The 18,475-nt window shown below is 43.8% G+C and overlaps 1 protein-coding gene across 1 annotated transcript in view; it reads left to right on the forward strand.

Annotated features, from left to right (window-relative positions):
- Positions 1-2,031: 2,031 nt before the first annotated feature.
- NDUFS6 (NADH:ubiquinone oxidoreductase subunit S6) overlaps positions 2,032-18,475 on the forward strand; it is a 32,231-nt gene continuing 15,787 nt past the window's right edge. Inside the window, exons 1-2 of the mRNA XM_074945090.1 lie at positions 2,032-2,314; positions 9,335-9,388. Of these exons, the coding sequence (XP_074801191.1) occupies positions 2,174-2,314; positions 9,335-9,388 (195 nt within the window). The 5' untranslated portion in view covers positions 2,032-2,173. The remainder of the gene's footprint in view (positions 2,315-9,334; positions 9,389-18,475) is intronic.

Below are 18,475 nucleotides of genomic sequence, written 5' to 3' on the forward strand. Positions count from 1 at the left end.
CGCCCCATCAGCGGCTTACCTTGATGGGCTGGGATCCAAAGTTTGCCAACCCCTGAAATATAGGGTCGGCTTATGAAAGGGTCATACAGTTTTTAATATTTTTATCTATCTGGGGGGTCGGCTTATAAACAAACAGGCCAATGAACGAGTATACACGGTATATAATTAATACTGATTTTTAGAAAAACGAACCTACCATTAGCTATTAATGGTGAGCAACTGCCATCTTTGGTGGATGAAGATCTGCATACTCATACGTAAACTTGACTAGTAGTAGTAAACTAAGGCTTTGTCCATGCACAAAAGTTTTACTGCTCTAACAATACCACTTGTAGTTATAGTAGTAAAATGCTGCCCCACTGCAAAGCACATTTATACTGCTAAAGATGTCTTCACACTAGGGGTTACACCAGCATAAATGTATTAGTAAAAAAATAAGTCAAACCTCTGAAAGTTATGCCAATACTGTGTGTATATCAGTTACAGGGATTGACAGAATCACACAACAAAGTAAAACACTATGTTTATACCTGTTTAATTTTTTTAATTAGGCTTTTGATTGATAGCATTTATGATCTAACAACAAGTAGTTGTAGCACAATCATCATTGTTATTGCACTACTTACTACAGGCTGTTCCACTTCAAATTACTATAATTATTTTATCTTGATTCTGAACTGTAACTAGCATTAAATACCTTACAACTTTACAGACAATGAAAACGTAGCTCCACTATTGCTTATTCCCTTAAGTGGTGGAAAAATTATATTCATTTACAAACATTTTAATGATTACCTCCACGCTTACTAGAGAAAGTAAGAAAACATCATCATTGGAGGATTTGTTTTTCTATTTTATTATTGAGCATCTTATATGAAATGTTAGTTTGAAATATCACCATACCAAAAATAAGAATTAAAAATACATGGAACTCAAAGTAAATTTAAGTTCTAAACACAAATATTATTTTGAGAGTCTAGTTACTATAATGACAGTCATTTACACCACTTTTTCTGATTAGGGGCCATAGCTATTATAGAAACAGATCAATCTACCAGCTAGTGAGAAATCCACAGCTCAGTAGCCATTCACGTGTATCCTGGTACTATATGCAATCTTTACAGTGATCACCATTTCATATGCAGAATTAGTTTAGTATTTTCCTCCGGAAGCTTACTAGTCTTTTGAGGGACATTTTCAAAGAACAGGTGTTTTGCTTGCATTAAAAAACTGAAATTATGCCTGTCGTTGCTTGTGTCTGGGATGAGTTTTACAGTACACAAACAGTCGTCCACGTCTGCGAACAATAAAACAGTCCTTACAACGCCTTTTGATTACACCTTTTGTTTTCATCCCCATAACCGTCTGTACGACTGGAAGCTGGCTGCTTGCAAGCAGTGGCTGACCTGCCAGGCTGCGCTTCTTGGCGACCAACGCTGGCGCGGCCGCTAGGAAGTGTCCGAAGCCCAGGGAAGAAAAGGGCAGGCGCGGGGGCGCGCCGGGCCGCAGGTAACACAGCGGGGTGGCGGCAGCCGCCAGTAGGGTCTTCACGAGCAGAGCCGCCATGTTGTCACACCTGCGGCAGAAGAAACAAGTGAGCCCCAGGCGCGCCCAGGCAAGGCGCTAGCGACCCCACCCCACTGGCCACCAGCGCAGCCACCAACAGACCGCGCCCCACCGGCCGCGGGGAACGGGCCCAAGCAGGCACCCGGGCTCTCCCGGCTCACAGCGGGGCAGCGAAGCCCCTTGACCCCAGCGCTGCCATGAGCGGGACACAGCCCGGCCCGTGCGAGGCGGGCCCCGCTCGCCGATGGGGAATTGGCGAACCCGGGCCAGGCCCCCGCAACGGCATCGCCCCCCGTCCGAGCCACCGACCTTCGCTCGCCAGCGCCGAAGCAGTTGCAGCGGGGACCGAGGCGGCGGGGACCAAGGAGCGCGGCTCGGGATCGGCGGGGTCACGTGAAGAGGGCGGCGCTGCCAGCTGTCCCGAGCCGAGCCCTCGCGCCACAACCAAAGCGAGTCCGCGCCTGCGCCACCCCAGCGCGGCCCACACGGAGCGAGGGCGGGCCTCATACTGCGGTGTCACGTGCTGAACTGCGCCTCCTCCGAGGCAAAGCGTGCTGCGCATGTGCAGCAGCAGCACTAGGCTGCTCGATCACGTGGTGGAGTCAAAATGGCAGCGTCCTGCTCGACCTTCCGCGGAATGTTGTTGCTAAGGCGCCTCGCTCCAGTTCGGGTGGCGGCCGCTCCCCCGCAGAGGGGCCACGCCGCGCGCGTGTCTGCGAGTGGCGAGAGCGTGACGCACACGGGACAGGTAACGTTACTGTGCCGGGCTGGGGCTGCTGGCTTCCCCCGCGCCGTGCCGCCCCGGGTGGGGTCGGTGAGTGGCCCCGAGGGACGCGGTCCCGGCCACAGCACAAAAGCCAGGGGGCTTCCCGGCGCTGGGAGCTATTTGCCGGCTCCGGGGCGCGCGGCTCCTGCGCCGCTCTCCTGTGTCTTTAGTGCTTTGCATGTCCTGGGGGCAGGGTGTCACTCCGCTGCCCCTTCCGCTCCCTTTTAACCTGGTGTGTTGTGGTAGCCAGAATCCCCAGTCAGATTAGGGCGGTGCTGCGTTTGTGCACAATACAAATATGTGATCAAGTCTACTTTGTTGGAGTGTTCAGATCGGTTTGTGCTTTTGATTAAGGGCATCCACGCTAGCGATTCCCCGTTGCTATAATACTTGCACCTGTGCTAGGATTAGTTTTTATCAATGGAACTGTGTGTTGTCCTTTTTAGCAGGCCCCTCAGCTGATGTATGTAATTCACCAGTTGAGGGCATGTCTACACTTACTGGTGGATCAGCTGTGCTGCAATCGTTGCAGTGAGTGTCGATTTAGCGGGTCTGGTGAAGATGCCCCAAATCAATGAGAGAGCACTCTCCAATCGATTTGTGTACTCCACCTCCCCAAGGGCTTGTCTATGCTTACTGGGTGATCGATGCATCAGCGATCAATTAGCAGGTCTAGCGAAGATCCCCTCGACTTCTGTACTCTACCTGAACAAGAAGCGCAAGGGGAGTCAACAGGAGAGCGTAATGTAGTTTGGACAACACAGTAGGTAGATCTAAGTATGTCGACTTCAGCTATGTTATTCACTTCGCTGAATTTGCATAACTTAGATCAATCTCTCCCCATAGCGTAGACATAGCCTGGATGGGAGACGCTCTACTGTCAACACAGCGCAGTGTAGCCACGTAACTGAAATTGCACAAGTTAGATCGATTTACCATAGTAGCGTAGACCAGACGTGAGATTGCACTTTCACTGCCATGCTCTTTACAGCCCCTCACAGTATTTCTCCTCCCCAGCAATGCCCCCATGGGTCCTCTCTATATTCCTCCCTTACTTTCTCTACAGGCCCTGGGTAGTAATTCAGTTGTGAATTGGTGACTGAGACTACAGCCCTCACAGTATGTCTCTCTCTCTCTGTATGATTTCCCCTTAACTCTAGTAATTGCCTCCTGTCTCTGGTTCACCAACTGAGGAGTGTCACAGAACTAAAGATAACTACTGCAAGTGTTTGGTACGTGGACATATACGGTAGGCGTGGCTGAGTGGATTATTATGTGAGGATTACGTGATGAGAGTGCAGTCTCATCTGATGATCCCCAGCTGGATTGTTTGCTAAGGACCTAGGGGGCAGATTTTGGGGAGGTAACTGGAAAATGGATGGAAGGGGACACTTCTGGGGAGAGTAGAATACTGTGTGGGGGTGAGTAGAATGGGGAATGGCCAGGGCTCTATTAACCTTTTGTGGGTCTGGCACCAAACATATTTGTGGGCCCCCATGTAGTTGTTATGGGCCCCTTCTGAATGTGACCCCGGTATCATTGGCCCTATAGTAAACCCTGTACTGCTGGGATGGGGATGAAAACATTTATTCAAAAACAAAATAAGATATTTGAAGCCATACTGTATTGATACCTCCACTCAGCTTGTAGAGAACAAATTGGGCTAACATCAATATACTCAGGTACTCTTGAATTTGGTTTATTTATGTGGGGTGGGTTGTTCGTTTGTTTTTTCTATTTTTGTTAAAACACTCAGGGCCTGCTTGGGGCCTGAGCACACAAGTTTAATTAGCACATTTCTGAGCCATATTAAGCCCAGTCAGTGGAATTGCACCTGCATCTCCCCACCTCCTCCACCCAAAATTATGTTTTATGAATACATTTTTTGAAAGCTGTATTTTCTACTTTGGTACAATAATATTTACAAAACCTTTTTAAATGTTAGTTTCTTTAGCCTGTTTTTTCCCTTTGCCTCACCATCTCTTATGACTTCAAGTGAAACTGTTAAGTTACTGGGGTGGAGTGTGGGGAGGAAAATTGTTGGTGCCCGTCTTTTGCAGGGAGAAAGGGCCACTGAGAGAGACATGCTTTACCACCAAGGCTACCACAATCCAGCCTCAAGCCACTCCCCCACCCTTCACACCTGGGCTCTCCCCCTTGTCCATCATACTGTTCTCCCCTCCCTGCCCCCAACTAAATCCCACCTTCACACAAGGGCTCTCCTCAATCTCCTTGCTACTGCCAGTATACTCCTGTGGTAATTCTGCACCACTGCACATGCAGAATTTGCACAGAAATTAATGTTGTGTGCACAGAATTTCCTTTTTCTCCCACAGAAATGGGCTGCAGAGCTGTTGGTGGCCACGAGGGGCTTCTGGACTATACACTGTGGGGGGAGGAAGGAGAGAGGAGCAGCAGGGGGGTTCCTGGAGGAAGGAGGCAGCATGCAGGAAATTCCACAGAAGCCTGGGACCCAGTATAAGGCTATTTCTTCCTCTGGATCCCTGGGCTCTGGAGGGTGGTGGGGGGAGGGTGCGGGCGGAGGGGTGCTTGCAGTTGGGCTCTGGGCAGTAGGGGGTCCCTGGGCTAGGAAGGCCCCACAGCTGGGCTCTGGGTGAGGAGGGAGTGTGTGTGTGTCTGGACTGGGGGGACCCCTGTGACTGGGCTCTGAGGGGTAGGGGGTGCGGGTATCTGGGCTGGGGGGGCCCCACGCTGGGTTCTGAGGAATAGAGTGTGAGTGTCTGGGCAGGGGGAGCTCTGCAGCTGGGCTCTGGGGGAACAGGGGGTGTGGATGTTTGGGGGGGGCACCCCATAGCTGGGCTGTGGAGGAGGAGGGGGGTATGAGTGTCTGGGCTGGGGGGGACCGCGGCTGGGCTCTGTGGGTGGTAGGGGGTGTGGATGTCTGCCCCCCCCCCCCCCCAGCTGGGCTGAGTGAGAGGGGCAAAGAAACAGGGGTTTCTTTCTCTGCTCCTGCGGGAATTTTTTTTGTCTGTATTGTTAGACATAGTTGCTGACAGGTATTTCGAAATGAATTACCAAATAATTGAAACTGGTGTGATTATGTAGTGTTGTTTTGGCAAATAAAATATGCAGAATTTTGCAGAATTTTAAAATATTGTACACAGAGTGTTTAATTTTGGGGGGCAGCATTCCCTCAGGCTCATCCCCCACTTTCACCCCCAGGGCTGTTGCCTCCCTCCCTCCCTCCTACTGTCGTTCCCGAGCCAACCCCCACCTTCAACCCAGACTCTCTTCTCTGCCCCCTCTCCCTCCCGCCAGTCACCGCCAGGTCCTCCATTGCACCCGGACTCGTTTCTTTCCCCCAAACCGTGCTTACCATCTCCCCTCCCTGGAGTCCAGGGAAATGTTTCTGGGCATTCCCACTGGCAGGGGGCGTGGCAGCCAGCACCCCCAATGGTACCCAAGGGCTCCCCCCTCTCCTCCCCCCCCCATCGCAGAGCTGCAGGGTTGAGACAGTGCCCAGAAGCGCTTAGCCAGGCATCAGGGTTGCCTGGGGGAGGGTGCGGGGGGGCACACACTGGGAGTCACAGCATTGCTGCTACCCACTGCCCCATGAAAGCAGGGGAGACTCAGGAGTGGGGAGGGCCGAGCCAGGAGCCTCCACCCTGTGCCCCATGGGGGTGGGGAGCACGGGGGGGATCAGCACCCCCAGCACCAGGAACCTTCTCCCTGCGCCATTTCCTTGATTTGGATTTTTTTTTTTTTGGTCTGCTCCACTGCCACCTGGAGTTAAACTGGGGCAGTGTGGCATGGGGCATTTTGGGGGTAGTCGTGCAGCTGGCGGCGCAGGTCCAAGGGGCCTGGTGGAACGCAGCAGTGTGCGAACTACAACTCCCAGCATACTCCGTAACACCAAGTCCCTGTTGCGCCTGTATGCTCTGCTTCCTGGACTGCTGAGGATTTTCAGCAGGTGCTGGGAAGTTGCTGACTCTTCACATTGCCAGGCTGTGGTTAGGGCTGGATTAACCTTTTGTGGGTACCCATGTAGTCGTTATGGGCCCCTTCCAAGTTTGGGCCCGGCACGATGGCGCCATTGTACATCCAGTACTGGGTATGGCTGTGGGGCAGAGAGGAGATTCTCTAGTGGCAAACACAAGAGGTTCACTGACTGAAGGAGTTGTCTACTCTGACAGCAAATCTAAGAGACCAGTCCCTGGTTTGAAGACTTTTTAAGATTAATTTTCATTATAGTATACAACAAACTGGTAACACTGTGTAGATTTAAATGAAAACTGAATTTGAAGGGGAAAAGGAAGGCTAAAATTGTCATGATGATCACAAGCATCCTACAGGCATAACATTTGTGCCACTTTTTCTCTCTGTCCTCTGTGTAGGAGGAGCCTGCTTAATGGGAGATTTAGTTTTTATCCCTGCTCAGACTGTAGTCAATTTGACAATGAGCGTTCTGAGAGCAGACAGCAGTGTCACAGCTGCTTGTTATCCCCAGAGCCCCTTCTGCCAGAATGATTGGTCAGAACTAAGGCTTGTGCTTAGTGTTTCCATTTCCTTCCCCTCACTGCAGCAGTGTCAGAGAAAGGCAGAATTGAGTGCTTTGGTTGTCCCTCAAAATGTACTTGCAAAGCAAAATTTATCTAGTATCTCCAGGTGATGATAAAGTGAGATACATACAGTACTTCACAGGTACTTTTGTAGGGCAGAGTAACGAGTTGGAGAGTAGTATTAATTATAGAAACAAACTAGTTAATTTTAAAATAGGAGTTGATTATTTGGGGAATGTCATAGTTATAGAGTTTAAGGCCAGAAGGGACCATTAGATCATCTAATCTGACCTGTAAGTTGCAGGCTACCAACATCATCCAGCACACTGGTCTAATTTTGGTTGTTGGGTTTAAAGTATTACAGCTCACAGGAGACTAGGCAATTATGTGCCAGAGACAGAGAATAGGAGGTACCAAGGCATACCAGGACACAAGGCTTACAGAATAGTAGGAAAGTGATGATCTGATAATCCTGACAAGTGACCCACACCCATGTGCTGCAGAGGAGGCAGAAACCCCTAGAGTCACTGCGAGTGTGACTTGGGGGTAAAATTCCTTCCTGACCTCACATATGGTTAGATCCTGAGCATGTGAGCACCTGAGAGAGAAAATGCTCTGTGCCACCTCAGAGCCCTGGCCCAGCCCACCAGTGTCTCATCTCCAGCTGTGGCCATCCCTGATGTTTCTGAGGACTTAGATATTTTTTTTTAAAAAGAGTACAGTGAAGGGGGTGGGCAGTGGATCCTGCCCTGAACACCTGCCGTTAGCTAGCTGAAACCCTGAAACAACAGTAAGTTACCAGGACCAGATGATGTTCACCCCAGAGTTCTGAAGGAAATATGAAACTGCAGAACTACTAACTGTGTTATGTAACTTGTCATTTAAATCAGCTTCTGTACCAAATGACTGAAGGATAGCTAATGTGACACCAATGTTTAAGAGAGGCTCCAGAGGTGATCTTGGCAATTACAGGCCAGTAAGCCTAACTTCAGTACCAGGCAAATTGGTTGACACTATAATAAAGAACAGAATTATCAGACATATAGGTCAACTTGTGTTGGGGAAGAGTCAACAGGGTTTTTGTACGAGGAAATCATGCCTCACCAATCTATTAAAATTCTTTGAGGGGGTCAACAAACATGTGGACAAGGGTGATCAAGTAGATATCGTGTAGTAGGACATTTAGAAAGTCGTTGATAAAGTCCCTCACCAAAGACTCTTAAGCAAAGTAGGCAGTCATGGGATAAGAGGGAAGGTCCTCTCATGGATCAGTAACTGGTTGAAAGATAGGAAACAAAGGGTAGGAATAAATGGTCAGTTTTAACAGTGGAGAGAGGTAAGTAGTGGTGTCTCCCAGGGATCTGTACTAGGACCAGTACTGTTCAATATATTAATAAATGATCTGGAAAAGGGGGCAGACAGTGAGGAGGCAAAATCTGCAGATGAGACTCAAGATAGTTAAGTCCAAAGCAGACTGCAAAGAGTTGCAAAGGGATTTCACAAAATTGGGTGACTGGGAAACAAAATGGCAGATGATATTCAATGTTGATAAATGCAAAGTAATGCATATTGGAAAACATAACCCCAACTATATATACAAAATTATGGGGTCTGAATTACCAGTTACCACTCCCAAAAGAGATCTTGGAACGGACCATGTTTATGGATTGGATGCAGATACAAATTTTGTATCAGAGCAGGGATCTATTAAGACAGAAGATATCATAATGTCACTATATAAATCCATGATATGACCACAACTTGAATACTGCATGCAGTTTTGCCACCTTCTCAAAAAAGATATATTAGAATTAGAAAAGGTACAGAAAAAGACAACAAAAATGATTAAGGGTATGGAACAGCATCCATATGAGGAGAGATTAAAAAGACTTGGAGTTTTCAGTTTGGAAAAGAGATGACTAAGAGGGGATATGATAGTGGTCTATAATCATGACTGGTGTGGAGAAAGTAAAGGAGGACCTGTGGAACTCATTGCCAGGGGTATGTTGTAAAGGCCAAACTATAATGGGGTTAAAAAAAGAACTAGATAGATTGATGGATGATAGTTCCATCAATGTCTTTTTAGCTAAGGTGGTAAGGGATACAACCGCATACTCTGGGTGACCCTAGCCTCTGATCGCCAGAGTGGATGACGATGATTGCCTATTCCATTCATTCCCACTGAAGCACCTGCCATTGGCCACTTTCAGAAGATAGAAAGGCTAGATGGACCATTAGTCTGACTCAGTATGGCCGTTCTTATGTTCTAAATGGTATCATTTGCCCATTTGAAATATTTTGTGGGAAGTGATAACTCCATCCTCAATCCCCATCCTCGAGATGACAATGAACTTGAAGCCCAGAAAGCCAATTTCACTTTTGTTTTGAACTGCCAGCAGATTTTTATTGTATTTTAAATATTCGTATCCCTTAGTCATGGTAACTACTTTCTAATTAAGATGCAACTTATTTTGTATTTCAGGTTTATGAAGAAAATGACTACAGGAAGGTTCGATTTGTTGCACGACAGAAGGAGGTAAAACACATTGTATCTAGACTCCTCAGGATATGATTTTAATTTTCTTGGGTAATGATGCCTTAAATATTCAGGTTTATTAAAATAAATATTTTTAATGTCCACAATTTTAAAAATTTGTTACAAAGTAGAAATGGTGGATCTGTTTTACGCTGTCTTCGAACCAGTTGCTCCTCCAGACTCTCGCTGATGTGTACTGCTTTGCTTTGATGTCAGACTGCTTATATACTCCTCTGTTCCACAGCTTTGATCTAGGGAATTGTCTACATGTGGATTCAGAGTAACAGCCGTGTTAGTCTGTATTCGCAAAAAGAAAAGGAGTACTTGTGGCACCTTAGAGACTAAACCAATTTATTTGAGCATAAGCTTTCGTGAGCTACAGCTCACTTCATCGGATGCATACTGTGGAAAGTACAGAAGATCTTTTTATACACACAAACCATGAAAAAATGGGTGTTTACCACTACAAAAGGTTTTCTCTCCCCCCACCCCACTCTTCTGCTGGTAATAGTTTATCTAAAGTGATCACTCTCCTTACAATGTGTATGATAATCAAGGTGGGCCACTTCCAGCACAAATCCAGGGTTTAACAAGAACGTCTCGGGGGGGTAGGAAAAAACAAGGGGAAATAGGTTACCTTGCATAATGACTTAGCCACTCCCAGTCTCTATTCAAGCCTAAGTTAATTGTATCCAATTTGCAAATGAATTCCAATTCAACAGTCTCTCGCTGGAGTCTGGTTTTGAAGTTTTTCTGTTGTAATATCGCAACTTTCATGTCTGTAATCGCGTGACCACAGAGATTGAAGTGTTCTCCGACTGGTTTATGAATGTTATAATTCTTGACATCTGATTTGTGTCCATTTATTCTTTTACGTAGAGACTGTCCGGTTTGACCAATGTACATGGCAGAGGGGCATTGCTGGCACATGATGGCATATATCACATTGGTGGATGTGCAGGTGAACGAGCCTCTGATAGCGTGGCTGATATTATTAGGCCCTGTGATGGTGTCCCCTGAATAGATATGTGGGCACAGTTGGCAACGGGCTTTGTTGCAAGGATAGGTTCCTGGGTTAGTGGTTCTGTTGTGTGGTATGTGGTTGCTGGTGAGTATTTGCTTCAGGTTGGGGGGGCTGTCTGTAGGCAAGGACTGGCCTGTCTCCCAAGATTTGTGAGAGTGTTGGGTCATCCTTCAGGATAGGTTGTAGATCCTTAATAATGCGTTGGAGGGGTTTTAGTTGGGGGCTGAAGGTGACGGCTAGTGGCGTTCTGTTATTTTCTTTGTTAGGCCTGTCCTGTAGTAGGTGACTTCTGGGAACTCTTCTGGCTCTATCAATCTGTTTCTTCACTTCCGCAGGTGGGTATTGTAGTTGTAAGAATGCTTGATAGAGATCTTGTAGGTGTTTGTCTCTGTCTGAGGGGTTGGAGCAAATGCGGTTGTATTGCAGAGCTTGGCTGTAGACAATGGATCGTGTGGTGTGGTCAGGGTGAAAGCTGGAGGCATGTAGGTAGGAATAGCGGTCAGTGGGTTTCCGGTATAGGGTGGTGTTTATGTGACCATCATTTATTAGCACTGTAGTGTCCAGGAAGTGGATCTCTTATGTGGACTGGACCAGGCTGAGGTTGATGGTGGGATGGAAATTGTTGAAATCATGGTGGAATTCCTCAAGGGCTTCTTTTCCATGGGTCCAGATGATGAAGATGTCATCAATATAGCACAAGTAGAGTAGGGGCGTTAGGGGACGAGAGCTGAGGAAGCGTTGTTCTAAGTCAGCCATAAAAATGTTGGCATACTGCGGGGCCATGCGGGTACCCATAGCAATGCCACTGATTTGAAGGTATACATTGTCCCCAAATGTAAAATAGTTATGGGTAAGGACAAAGTCACAAAGTTCAGCCACCAGGTTAGCCGTGACATTATCGGGGATAGTGTTCTTGACGGCTTGTAGTCCATCTTTCTGTGGAATGTTGGTGTAGAGGGCTTCTACATCCATAGTGGCCAGGATGGTGTTATTCAGGAACAGCTATTAACCCACTGGGCTAAGATAAACAGGAACAAGGCACTCTAAGGGCTTGTCTATACTTACATTTTATAGCGCTCTAACTTGCTGGCTCAGGGGTGTGAAAAATCACCCCTCTGAGCGCAGCAAGTCTGAGCACTTTAAAGCGCTAATGTGGACAGGCTCTGAGTGCTGGAAGCCTTGCTCCCAGCGCTCGGAGCTAATCCCCTCGTGGAGGTGGATTACCAGGAACACTGGGAGAGCTCTCTCCCAGTGCTCGCGTGCACCCACACTCACACTTCAAAACCATGCTGCGGGAGTGCTCCCGTGAAAGTGCTTCGAAGTTTCCAATGTAGCCATGCCCTTATTCTGGAATAAGTGTGTCTACATATGTAGTTATCCGGAATAGCACCATGAGTAGACAAGCCTTAAATGTGTATTTACTAACTCCTACTCCCTCAAATATTGTTACTCTGGAGAATTTCCTCTTAAACTTTTTAAAACTTTTAGATATTGGTCACTAAATTTTAGGTAATGACAATATATTTTATTCCATCTACTCAATGAAAATCAAATTCTCCCAAACTGGATTAAATCCATAGATTAATGTAAAAGTATTCAAGGAAAATAATAGCGATTAGATATTTGATACATATTTATTATTTGAATTGTGGTAGCACTTAGAGTCCCCAATGACGTGAAGCCCCTATTGTTCTAGGTGCTGTAAAAACACATAGTGAGAGAGGAACCACATTTCATACAGAATTTTAGTACTATATTACTGTTTGACTGTCCTTATTATAATGAATGATCTTTCTGTGGAAGCTTACTTTGTCTTGATCTTTCCAGCTGCAGTTTCCAATAGAGCAATAATAGTGCTCAATTATAGCAGAGTACTGATCATGATTTGCTTAGTTAAAATTACATAACATTTTCCATTATAACTGACTTTTCAGTTGTTTCAGTTGGTTGAAAACTTCCTATGTTTTGTCTTAGTCTAGAAGCTGAGTTGTTTTGTAAAGTTGAGCAAGAATGTTTCATCTGTTTTTCTGAGCATGACAAGATTGATGAAAGAATTGGAAAACGTACCTTATTACTCAAAGAACTGTTATGATAATTGGACCTACAAATTTACGTTACTTGTTAGCTCAACTGTAATAAGCAATGTAAGTTCATGAGATGTCACAATAACCTGTAACAAATACTGACGGGAAAAGGTGCAAAAGTGAGACAGACTGAATTAGTCCAAACAAAAAAGATAAGACTCAAGGACAGTGTTAAGATCATGCTTGGTAACAAGAGAAGTGTAGAACCAGAAATCAGTGAATCAAAATTGGTGTGTATGAAACTGGGTGTAATTGGTGGACAAAATAATTAGGGGATGGGCTATTCCACCCATCATTTCCTTTTGGGGTCCTTAAAGAAAGCATTTGGGAGAAAAATTGGTTACTGGAATGAGCTTCGCTATCATGGCTGCCATCCTCCCTCCCTCTGGTCTCTTTGGACTCACGATGAGGATGAAAAGGTCCAGAGAGATGTCCTGAGCAGACCAGACCAGGCCAGGAAGAAGGAGCCAAATAACATTGCTACATCCACTGGCTTTGGCTAAATCCCAAATACCACCTGAGATGTGAGACTTTTTCTCACCCTTACCCCACTTGCGTGTTCTTTTTCCTTCGCTACCTGATTTCTTCTCTTTTACTATTCTTTTTCCATCTCTCTAAAAAGAGTCTGGCTTAGTCTGCTAAGACTTTATATTTTGCAACACTGCTATAAGCCTGTGACTAGCAAGAGGCAGCTAAAACCGATGCCTTAAATAACCTGACGCTTGTATGAGTTTGCCAGGCCTGAGAGTGGATGATAAGACTGTACTGTGCCTGTGTTTCTCCAGCAGTAAGGTTGCAAGTGAAAGTCAACACCAGAGAAGCAACTGCAGCTTCTGTCTTTGCTGTTCTTTTTCTCTCCCTTTGTGTGTGTGTTTCTTGTTTTGTCATCTTAGGAAACAGGATTGGACTTTAACAACAACAGCAATAACAAGAGCTCTAGCTCATCTCTACTAAATTCTTATTTCCCCAAAAGGACAGTTATTACTATCTTTAATATCACCTAAAAGATTGTCAAACAAGGATTTTTTTCCTTCTTAAAAAGTCTCCGGCTAAAGGGAACAAGGGCGGCATGTTAAAATGAAAGTCTTCTTTAATGCTTTATATTTCAGATACTTTGAATGTTTTCCTTCTTTTCTGTATCTTTAATACAAAATTAGGATTTTTAATGGTCTGTTTGCCATGATTCTAAGCAGGCTGATGTCTCTGTATACCAAAGCTTGTTTAAAACTGCTTAATGTTGGACAGTAATTGGGTCATATTGACACCTTTAACTGCTTGGGCTCGTATATTCCATCTAAATTAATGTAACAGTACTCAATCTGTTTAACTGAGCAAAGAGAAGGTTAAGGGATGATTTTATCACTGTCTATAAGTACCTACATGAGGGGAAGATATTTGACAAAGGGCTCTCCATTCTAACAGACAAAGGTATAACAAGATCCAATGACTGAAAGTGAGGCTAGACAAATTCTGACTACAAAATATGGTGCACATTTATTACAGTAAGAGTAACCATTTGAACAATTTATAAATGGTTGTGGTGGATTTGCAGTTACTGGAAATCTTTAAATCAAGACTGTGTCTTTTTCTAAAAGAGATGCTCTAGTTCAAACAGGAATTAATTTAGGGAAGTCCTGTGGTGTGTTTATATTGGCCGGTGCGGTGGTGGTGGTCAGCCCTGTTGATCACAGTGATTCCTTCTGGCCTTATAATCTCTGGGTAAAACAGGAGTGTTAAAGGAATACATGTTTTGGGCAATCCTACTGCCTAAATGCATTAGGCTGGAAGCTGAAATTTGGCATGAAATTAGTTTCCACTGAAGAGCAGTCTCAGCCTTATTTCAGCGGATATAGACTTTTATTTCACTGTTTTCTAGGTAATTGGAACTGGGTTCTGACCATGTGCATTAACTTTTTGTTAAGTGTGCACTAAAGAAGGTTGGTGGCATGTGCTTGTGTACTAAATTAGATTCACAATGAACAGTCCAATCAATTTAGGCTCTGATCCTACAGACACTTAAGCATGCACTTAACTTTAAGTATGTGTGCAGATATATGCAGGATTGGGGCCTTAGAGTCAGGGTTGAAGCAAGAACTTTCATACATTGTGTATGGTAATTTAGGGGCTGAGAAAGGGTTCCAACTGATTTTGAAAAGTGCACAGTGGAAACGAGCTCCCCTGGATCCTATATGGTGCACAAGATTGTTATGTGGGAGTTGGATTGTGGTAATTCAGCGCAGTGTTTGCAATTCGTTGGAAATCAGCAAACCTTGGAAGTCATACAGCCTGAAGCTTCTATAGAACAACTTTTTAATATTATGTATAATGGTGGATAGACTTCATTAGGACCTGTTGCTGTTGAGCTAGCATACAGGAATAAAAAAAGATTATATATTACAGAACGCTTCGATGAAGCTTCTGTAGAACATCTTTTTAAAAACAAATATCTGCCCCCTTCTCTCCTAGTAATTCAATACCAAAAATAAGTTGAGACCATTAAGGCTGCATGGTTAAGCACTAAACGTTCATGAAATACCGCAGCAAAGTATGCACGTGCAACCTTCATTCTGTTCCATGTGAGGATGCATTATAGTAGTCCTTAATTACATAATCACATTTTTTCTACAACCTTAGTTGCATGGGTAAAGTATCTGTAGTATTGTGTGTGCTAGAGTTCATGAACATTATTTATATGAAAAGTACTCAGGACACTAATTTAGACAATATATTACAGGTTAAGTATAACTGAGAATAATAGGGAAAATGTGCTGCCATTTATTGGGTTTTAACATTTAATTACAGCATTAAGTCAGGCCTCAGTTCAGCAAAACAGTTAAACACATTAACTCCATGAGGAGTCCTATTGAAGGCCAATGGGACTATTTATTTGCCAAAGTTAAGTACTTATTTGCTAGACTACTACAGTATTGGGTCCTGATCCTGTACACAAAGTGAAATCAATGGGACTACTTGCGTGTGTGAATGTTTGCAGAATGGGGCCTTAGTTTATCAATATATCTTACAGTAAGTACAGTGTTACTACAGGAGTGAGGTTCTGGAACAGCCTTCTAATAGTAGTGGGGGGAAACAACAACTAGTTTTAAGATGGATCTTGTTAAGTTTATGAACAGGATTACATGACTATGTTGCCTGTGTTAAACACCCTTGCCCATTGAGGTAGGCATTGGAGTCCACAAAACAGGTCCCTCAGACTTCCCTGAATTTCTTTTGGTAAAACTAGGGAACACCGGACTTGACATTCTTAATATTTTTATGGGTAAAGAAAAAAAGATTTGGGGGCCTTCTTTATACATATTAGAAAAGCAAAATTAGACGCGAGCCCATTTTAAAATAAATCTTAGCAGGATCACCTTTAACTTTCCCAGTCTACCTCTTAATTATGAAAATGAGAACGTAAATGTTCTTTGGGCGAAGGGTGAAATCTGACGCCATTTAAAATCTTTTTTAGCCCACTTATATTAAAATTTTTCTTAAAATCTCCACTTTTGTATGGGCACTAAAATATGTAAATGGTCTCTCTCTCTCTTTTTTTTTTTTTTCCTTCTGAATCTTCAAGATAAGTATGTTCTACTATAATGACATACAGTTTCTTTTTGCTTGAATTCATGCTTACCCTTCTGGCGTAAGTGGCAGAATACTGTATTGGAGAAGAATCCAAAATGGCAGAATCAGTTTGTGACTTTCAAGCCCAGATTTTCTACATTGCATTTAGTAAGCATGCCAGTTGTGCTTTCTAAAAACAGAAGTTGTGGGTCTTTTGTGGATTTAACCAAATCCATTCAGAATCTCTGTTTTCTGGGACCTTCATGTTTAGTACTCTTACCGCATGATTGTATCTATATATTCTTGATTATGCATATATCCCCTGGTACTTTGGTGTTTAACTACTGGGACAGTGAATTATGGAAATTGGCCAGTATTGGGGAGCTCTTGTTGGGGAAGTACTCTAGAATATGCATGGCATTCTTGAAGTTTGAGATCCTGCAATATCCCAGGTAATACTGTAACTATTTTCTAGCATTCCTGTTTCCACTCAGGAGGTATTTTGCTGTGTTTGTCACTGTTGTTGCCTGATGGATTCAAATAGAAGCATACAGGACTGTTCAAAAGTAGAAACCAAGATGATGGTTCAAGAGGGGATTCTTAACCAGGGCAACCCTTTTCCATCAAGCAAAATTGGAAGGTCTGGGCAGCCTTAGTTATATTCTTGCCCTGTGACCAGGTGGAACATAGCGCTTGGAACAGAACTCACTCAGTGTGTGGGTGGAATGAGTCAATACTGTGGACCTGGGTTGAAAAGGAATGACTGATCAACTGCTGAATGAGGAAGACTGATTTTTCTTTGTGGGGAGCTATCCCTAACATCACAGCAGCCATTTTACTCAGATCTGAGCTACCACCTCTGAAGAGAAGCAAACTGCTAATGTTTTGTTGTGGGCTATAAATATTTAACATAACTTCCTGGTGCACTTGTTTTGATGTGGGCAAGTCAAGAGTTGGATATACTTTGATACAGCAGGAATGGAGTTGAAGTTTTTCCATCATCATAAACTGATAGGTCATAAGGTCAAATTAATCCTCGCAACCTGATAGTATCTGTTAATAACTTCCTTGAGGTACAGCACCTGTGCTTTTAGTTAATCCATGAGTGGCTGGAAATTCTGGAACTTGGAAATTCAGCCCTTGGAATGCTAAACTACCCATATCTATTTCTTTCCCCAAAATTTTAAGGCAACATGATGGTTCACTGAGTGTTTCAGAACTATTGATTAAAATATGGTTAAATATGAAGTAGTTTTAATGGTTCATTTTATCTAGATTTTTAGCTAGGATGTTTCATATAGATGCCAACAAATCTGCTTACTCCACTAGGTTTATTGAAATAATAAGCAATTGAAAATACAAGAAAAGGAAAAGGGGTTTAGTAATCGGATGAACAAGTAACATCCATGAATTCAAATCACCTACATGAACAAGTAACTAACTTAATCATTCACTGCAATCTGTAATACTGTAAGATAATTCATTGTACCTCTTAATTGAAAACAAGATAGGGAATTGTAAAACCACTACTTACCTTTTAAAACCTATTAAAATATTTTTAAGCCTCTTTTTCCACCTCATCAGTGAGAAAGGTAAATCTGATTTCTCTCAAACAACTGCACATCTAATTGATCCTAAATATCAACAAAAGCCTAATAATTAGTCAAAAGTTAAGAACTTTCTGCAGACTCCTTAATGCTAATATTTTTTTTTACTTTAAGGCTGATTAACCTGGTCACCAGAATCTCTCTTGAAAGTTGTTGTTTAGGCATTAAAGGCTTATTGAAAAGTCTAAAAAAGGCATAGACGTTACATTTTAGAACAATGTGCATTTTTAGCTGTAATTTTCAGCTAGTATTTTCACAAAGCCTAACTTTAGACATCTGAATCAATATTTATGTACTTAAGTGGCCTGATTTTTAGTGGGAGCTGCTGAATGCTCAACACTTTGAAAAATCAGGCCACTTAAGTCCATCCCTGTTCAGAGAACTATGTATTTAAAGGGTTTGCTGAATCAGGGCTTTATTTATATGTATGAATATGGATTTAGAAGCCTAACTGTAGGCTGCTATTTTTAAAAATCTTGGGCTTTCAGTCCAAAGTATTTAGCAGTTTCTTAGGAAGATACAGTATCACCCAAAGGTTGGGCAACATTCTTTTAAAAAATGACAAATTGTTAATACAAATTAAAAATGTATTTTGTTGAAAAACAAAGACTGTCACAGTTCAGGTCACCTGCCCCTGTATTCCCCCTCTGTGGTTCAGCAAGGACACCCATTCTATGCTTCAGGCTTCCTAGCCAACACCTCTCTTGGGTGGAGACAAGTGTCCTGCTCCCTTTTGACTGGGATATTTCGTAGAATATCAGGGTTGGAAGGGACCTCAGGAGGTCATCTAATCCAACCCCCTGCTCAA

Source organism: Natator depressus, chromosome 2, assembly GCF_965152275.1.
Source record: "Natator depressus isolate rNatDep1 chromosome 2, rNatDep2.hap1, whole genome shotgun sequence".
Taxonomy (NCBI): Eukaryota; Metazoa; Chordata; order Testudines; family Cheloniidae; genus Natator; species Natator depressus.